At 33.4% G+C, this 7,566-nt stretch overlaps 1 protein-coding gene across 1 annotated transcript; it reads right to left on the bottom strand.

Annotated features, from left to right (window-relative positions):
- Positions 1-4,560: 4,560 nt before the first annotated feature.
- LOC106678059 (uncharacterized) lies at positions 4,561-7,237 on the bottom strand. Its single transcript, XM_014416357.2, has 2 exons — positions 6,817-7,237; positions 4,561-5,107 (listed from the first exon to the last, which is right to left on the bottom strand). The coding sequence occupies exons 1-2, from the start codon at positions 7,206-7,208 to the stop codon at positions 4,846-4,848; spliced, it is 654 nt and encodes a 217-aa protein (XP_014271843.1). The 5' UTR covers positions 7,209-7,237; the 3' UTR covers positions 4,561-4,845.
- Between the last annotated feature and the right edge of the window lie 329 nt (positions 7,238-7,566).

Here is a 7,566-nt window from a genome sequence, read left to right as displayed (position 1 = left end):
AAATATATTATATATTTACAAATAGTCCTTGTTTTGTTTTTTTCAGAAAAGACAATCTTATCCAATGCATTGACATTTTTTTTCTTGACCTTCAATTTATTTGGCGTGCTGCAGTTCCACAGTGCCTGCCACTCCTGCAACTTAGCCTTCTAATTTGTGCCTCTTCCAACGAAATTGATTAAATAAACGTATTATGCTAGCGCATAGACCATTTTTCCGACTCATTATTCGAGATAATGTATTTAAAGAAAAATTAAAAAAAAAAAAAAAACACTTAAATTATAATGAAAAAAAATACAAATGTGCTCTGACAATAGTAAAATAACTAGAGTAAAAGATATATACAAATTTTTGATATATACAAAATCTTATTTATTAAATCAAAATCATACAATTTTGTTTTAGTAAGCACGTCTCAAGTTATAAATTTTTTTACCAAACAAAGAAGTATTAACATTAAGCTTTACTTCTTTAAATTATTTCTATAAATAAGAGTTTTTATAATAATACAAATTAGTGTTATGAAATTTCTACATTCTGAATAGATATACGTTTATCATGAATAGATTTTTTTTAATGGCATACAATAAACATATAAAAAAATTTCGTTATTTGTTTTTACTTTTCTTTCTAAAAATATGAGCAAAGGACTACCAATCTCATTTATCCACAATACCAAGCGAAAAATCCGAAAAGCACATTTTTTTTATTTTTTTTTTTTACTTTACGTGGTTTTCAATTTTTAGGAATAAAAAATAAAAAACACTGTAAGAATAGTATTTATCTACGCAGTGGATCACATTTTGTGAATAGTGGCATATTGCAAAATTTAAAAAAAAATTACTGAATGTATTCTAAAAATAGTGCCATAGATTGCAATTTTTTTCTTTAATGAACTAATTCTATTGGATGTCCTGAAGATATTAGACTGGTTAAAAACCAACCTCAGGCGTACAATAACAATAAGCCTTATTGCCAATATTAAAAACAAAACCAGACTACAGTATAATCTATGAAATATGTCAAATATAAAGTAATAAAAAAAAGTGTAATGTGGCACAATTTAAAAAAATCCGCATTGTGTTTGTGATTCACGTCTTCGTGAAAGGAAGTCAACTCTTTCCGAGGCAATATTTAAGAATGTAGTATTTTAGAATAAGTAATTTGGAACAATTTATAGCCAGGTAGTTAATTAACTTTTTAGCAGTTGCCAAGAACCCTAGGCCTATTCATTGATATTATAAATGCTAATATAAAACTGAACATTATTTTCAAAGGTAAGGCAGAAGACACTTAAAACGGGGAAAATAATAACGTATATATATATATATATATATTGACTTGTCTGTTGGCTTACTGTAACGAATTATCGCTAAGGTCGATAATCGAATAATGACTGGGAAAGGGTAGCGAGATTATCGTCTCAAATATTATTGTCATATAATTTCTTATACTTTTATTTTATAACCTCTCATACTGCTAATTGATTAATTTTATTGGATTATCTACGCTTTTGCTTACTGCAGCACAGAACAGTTGATCTGTAATGGTTAATACTCACTTCTTTGACATATTAAAGATAGCTAATATATTTGATGAAATTAAGGTACTAAATAATAGGAGGCAACTCTCAGGAACTATCTCAGGACTGCTTCAAACATCGGTAAACCTTATGAACGGATGGTGCCAGGAATATGGTCTGAGCATCAATCCTCAAAAGGTCAGTCTTTGTGTCTTCAGTAACAGACGGAACATTGAAATGAGGTCGCCGTACCTTAACCGTGAACGATTGGGATTCTGCAGTGAAGTCAAACATCTTGGCGTTACTCTGGACAGTAAACTGAAGTGGCAACTCCATGTTGAAAGGACCAGTATGAAGGCACTGAGGATTCTCTGGGCATGTAAAGGAGCCGTAGGCAAATACGGGGGCCTCAAACCAAAAGTTATATATTGGTTGTATATGGCAGCGATAAGACCAATTGTTCTATATGCTGCCATTGTATGGTGGCACAAGGCTACGGCCAGGAAATCCCAACTTCAGAGACTGGCGTGCCTCATGATAACGGGAGCGATAAGCACTACTCCTTATGTAGCAATGGAGATTCTTTTTAACATTAAACCTCTACATATAGATATTGAAGCTCAAGCCCGTAGCTCTGCATATAGGCTTATGAAACAAGGAACGAACTGACTGTTGATGAGAACATGGCAGACTGTTCAGGAGGATCAATGAAGACAAGATCCTGGCTATGCATTCTGATCATCAGGAGAAGAAATAAAAGAACACTTACTACAGTATAAGGGTTGAAGGGTCAACCCCACACAAGCCGTGTAATGGAACAAGGATCCGGAGCAGGAATATGGAGGATGATAACCTAATCAAGGCACATCCATTTCGTTAGGAAAACACACTACAGTGATTCAGGCTGAGGTGTTTGCAATAAATGTCTGTGCCCAGAATTTAATAAAAGAGGGCATGAGGTAAAGGCTAATTACGATCTACACGGACAGTCAGGACGCCATTCTATGCGCTGGATAACTATGTAACCCGCTCCAAATTGGTGGAGGAGTGTAAGGCTAACCTGAACTCTCCAACCAAATTGGCCAACAAGGTGCGGGTGGAATGGGTGCCTGGACATAAAGGCATTAAAGGAAATGAGCGAGCGGACTACCTAGAAAGGAAAGGATCTGAGTATGTTCTTCTCACACCTGACCCCATATGTGGAATTAGTCTCAGCCATGCAAAGAGGCATATCAAAAAGATTGCTGAGAGCAAGGCAGGGTTACTCTGGAGAAATACCAGAGGGATAGAACAATCAAAAATGTTCCTCAAAGGACCCTGATCGAAAAAAAGTAACTGCCTTCTTAATATGGATCGGAGTATCTTTAGATGGGTGACAGGTCTATACACGGGACACTGTCATCTAAACAAGCATCTCTATAAAATGAGACTGATAGAGTCCCCTATCTGCAGGTTCTGCAGGAAGGAGGAAGAGACTGCTTACCACATCATTTGCAGTTGTGATGCAATGGCAAGAACACGATTCCTCATCTTTGATAAGGATCGTTTCTTGGATCCCAAACTTTGCGAAACAGTGGATCCTTATACAGTATGCACATTTGGAAAGGCAATTGGCCTGTTTTGAGCAGAGGGACGGCGTACAATAGGCCCTCTGTGGCCGCGGTGCTTCTTGGCCGGGGGGAAAAAACAAAAGGTTCTAAAAAAATTTTAAATTTGAAAAAACTCGTTTTTGTATTATAGAAAGTAAAATAATTCTTTAAAGTTAAAACAAATTACATTAAAATTGTTTTAAAATAGTTCTCAAAGAGCTATTTTACGAGTGGTGATATTAGTAATTGTAGTTAATTAAGGAGAATTACTAATTAATTTTTAATTTTCAGATGTCATGATTATTTAATTTTATTTACTGATAAAAAATATACATTTAGAGCAGTTTCTTAAGATATGACGATCATTGATTGTTCAAATATTGTAATTCAAGTAAAGGAGATAAACTGAGTTCAAGGCTGTTCACCAATTATGTCTCTCTAATTATCTATTACGAAATTGAGAGGCCTGCGTTAATGAAGATTAATTCCACATTTAGACTTTTTCTCAATAAAAAAAAAAAATCATTCTTTTCCGTGATTAAAAAAGTGAGTAGCTCTAACCCTTGACTTAATGGAACAAGAAGGACCGAATTACTTGTCGCCCTTCGCCTAGAACTACCACTGTCCCACCAATAAGTTCATCTACAACAATCTTTTTAGTTATATTATGGTTGATATCTTATTTTGTTTTTAGCCCTTATGAAGGCCTGAACTTCAAGGAGAAACTTCGGCAAGAATAAAATAAAACACTTTAAATTTGAGTTCGTTACTACTATCGTGACCACACCTTCGACACCATTTAATCTTCAAATTGAATCTATATTCAATAATAAGTACTACCAACAGAAACTTTCAGTATTTAACAATTTCATACTTTAGAAGGTGCGGAAACTTCAAAAAATCGATATGAGGACTTTGTTGTACAATGTATTAAATTTAATTTTGTAAAATATTTTTTATTATTATTAATTAAAGAGCTTTAAATCATTCACTACTCTCCATATTCCTTAAATTTTGTGTATTGATGCAATATTCAGATAGCTTAAATATGAGTATACTCTTCCACTCCAAGAACAAGGATTTTAGATGACCCTGTGTGATTTCTTATTTCTTAAAAATTGAATTTGGAAAACTATTAATTTTTTTATTTAAAAAAAATTAATAATAAAACAATATACCACACATCTTTACTGGTGGAGGCTATTAATATATCAGGCTAAGAACACCTTTGTGTGGTGTTCAGAAAATAGCCTAACATTCATATTTGGTTTATTTTTTCAAAAATCTGTATCTGAGTTTGTCAATGTTAAGGTAAAAAATTATTTCAACCAATGCTATAAACATTTTTTATTTATAAAATAATGGTTGAAAAAGGGCCTGTAAAATAAAACTAGGAGTCGATCTATAGTGTTAAATGAATTCTGAAGCGTTGATCTATTTTTCTTATTTTATTTTATATTGCTTTCTTTTTTTTTTTTTTGGTAAAAGTTTGGCTAAAAAACACTTTATTCACACAAAAAACAAGATCTTATTGCATTGTAATACGATAAACCTAATTCTTTCGATATCACCAACTGAATGTGTCTAAACATCATAAATAACTAAACATATTACTGAACACTTTCAAGGTAATAATAATAAACAATCAAGTTAAAAGAAAAAAAAATTGTTTTCAAAAATAATAATTTAATAAAAGATATAAAAATATTTACGATATGTAACAATAAATATTATTTACACAAGAGATTCATTTTTAAGGAGGTTACAGAAATTAAAATGGTTTTCGAAAACTTGAGCAATAGCACCAGCGATCCTCCGCCTGGTGGGGTCATCCATGTGATGCTTGACCCAATATGTCACATCCTGTTCCTCAACAAGTTGTCCATTGTCGAAGACTAATTTCATCTCTCCCATATCTGTTAATAAAACGACGACGCCGTCGTTGCAATTTTCAGTATCAGGGTTGATCCAGAAGTTATAGTTCCACAGGTTCTCCCTTAAAATTAAAATAATAATAATAAATAAACATGATTTTATTCCAAGGATTAAGCCTACACTATCAATAGCAATTAGGAAAGCAGCCAACATCTTGTTACAGACCAACCTTTTATATTTGGTGGAAATCAACAAATCGAAACCTTTTTGATTATATTGAGTCTATCAACTATTAAAATTCATTAATATATAAGAAGGCGCGAACAGAGCCAACATCTCTGTGCCAAGAATACTGAAATCCCGAAAATCTGTAACTAAGGGTGTACAAAACCATGATAAAGCCAGGTCAGTTAGTACCTAACAGGTACCCTAGAAACCCGAATCGAGAGATTTGAAGGGAAAGTCCCACGTAAAATTACAGGAACGATCTGGGATCATAGCCTTAGCACATAGAGGAGAGGAACTAACAGTGAATCGCTAGGAGGGACTCGTCAATCAATATTTCACGACATGAAAGCAAGGAGGTTAAGATGGAGGGGTGACTGTCACTCGAAGCAATCCATCAGGTCTTCTCTATACAACATTGAATGCTAGTATAGTAGGAAACAGTGCTAAATGTGTCTACCTGTTTAAACGTATACCTTGCTTTATCTATATGTGTAATAGAAATTAAAATTGTCCCATTTCGGAAAATAACATTACACTAATATTTATTTCAAGACTTAGTTATGAATAAGGATTTATCAACGCAGTAGACGTCTTTAGTTTAATAATTTCTCCGTTTTCACTCAGCAGAAACAAACATCAGCATACGCAAAGCATGTACATCTTACATTTCCAGATTTGAACATTCTTTGAAGCTAATTGCATTTCAAACGAGATATGATAGTGTTTAATTGTATGAAACCGGTGAAAGATAATGGTTTTGTTTTAAACTTATTTTATATACCTTTATTGAAATTTACAACTGTACATAATAATACATCCAGTAAATTTGATGTAAGTTTATAATGGAGTGTAGAGAAATTACCCATTGGTAGCACTTTAATAACGTTTTTGCATAAGAAGGTCTCGTAGCCATCTTCTTTTCAGGCTCCTCGGAGGATTTTCAGAAATAGAAGAGAAAGCAAGGATAGAAACCAGTGTGTTTGGGTGATCAGGGAGTTTATAATGGAAGAAATGATGTCTGGTTCGGGCTAAATCTAGGTTACATTTAGAATATTGAGGTATTAATGATCTGTTTGACAGGGGTAAGATCATTATTATTAAAGGATACTATAGGGCAGTCGGTTGGTTTGCGACAAAGGTTAAAGGTGATTTGATGTGATTTATTAAATCTACAATTACGATACCATTCTTCAAGGGCTGTGATATGGGATTGGGGAGTTTGGGATGTAATTAAAGGGTAATTACTAACTGCGAGCACTCATGTGTCAACGGCATAAGTGGAGAGGATAGTGTAAGGATTGGTTGCGATATCAGCTGTATAGACGGTGTTTTAAACTCAAATGAAATTTAAACTTCTTGGAATAATTACCGACTCTAAGCCTGCCGTAGTGAAGAGTCATAAAGTTGTTGTTTTTTTTCTGTTTGTATATCTCATCCATTTATTGCTGTTGCAGTTATAGTCCTAATTAGTACGTCAATATATTTTGTATTTATTAATTATTTTTTTAATTTAGTTAAATTCGTTTACTAATCAACTTTTACATAAAACAAAAATATTTAATGCTTTCTTAAAATTGTTGGATATAAAATTTATAGGCTTACCTCACAATTATCTTTTGTTGAATGTCATTGTTAGTTCCGTCCCCCGGACCGATAATTACCATCTCTCCAAGCGATAAGCCACCTTGGACCGACAGCCTACCCCACATCGTCATGAGGGAAACCTGTGATACCCTCCTGATCGTGGAGAAGTTACCCATATTCGCATCCTGGATACAAGTTTTTCCACCAGGAAATGTACCAATAGAGATCATTTCGTGGTCCGAGCCTTTCAAATCCTTCACCATCCGCTCTAAAGAACCATCAAATTGGTCAGACACATCACGGAAGTCAATGGATGCCGCGAGAGTTGAAGTGACGAAGGCGAGTAGCAGCATACTCATTGTACTTCTAAAGACCATCCTTAATTTTCTCACCAGTTTTATAGCCTTCATAGGACATGTGACTGCTTTATCTCGTCCCTCAAATTTTTGAGGTAGTAATGATAGGCAAGTGTTTTCTTGAGTTCTCTGTAAACCTTTTTAACCTCAATTGCTTTTTAAAGTGGATTTTATTTAATATGCTATCATTTCTTATATAATTCGTACAATCAATATAAATTATTTTCTATCTGAGAATCTATTAATAAACACTCGTTTTGAAGTTATATTTGTAGATTTTAATTTTTCCATCAAACCTTGAGAATATAAGAAGTGGATAATTGATATGGAATTAATAAATCTAAAATTAATTTTGTGCTAAAAGATCAAGTTCCTTGAAACTTTTTTTTTTACCTTCGCTTACCTATATGTG

The sequence above is a fragment of the Halyomorpha halys genome, unplaced genomic scaffold, assembly GCF_000696795.3.
Source record: "Halyomorpha halys isolate HHAL.00 unplaced genomic scaffold, Hhal_1.1 Scaffold121.1, whole genome shotgun sequence".
Taxonomy (NCBI): Eukaryota; Metazoa; Arthropoda; class Insecta; order Hemiptera; family Pentatomidae; genus Halyomorpha; species Halyomorpha halys.
The sequence above is the reverse complement of the archived record's forward strand: the minus strand, read 5'-3'. Positions and strand labels throughout refer to the sequence as shown.

Bases quoted from the DNA above. Each gene is read 5' to 3' on its own strand.
- LOC106678059 (XM_014416357.2), bottom strand. From the start codon at position 7,208: ATGAAGGCTATAAAACTGGTGAGAAAATTAAGGATGGTCTTTAGAAGT. The intron at 5,108-6,816 runs GTAAGCCTATAA...TTTAATTTTAAG, and splicing joins CAACAAAAGATAATTGTGAG to GGAGAACCTGTGGAACTATA.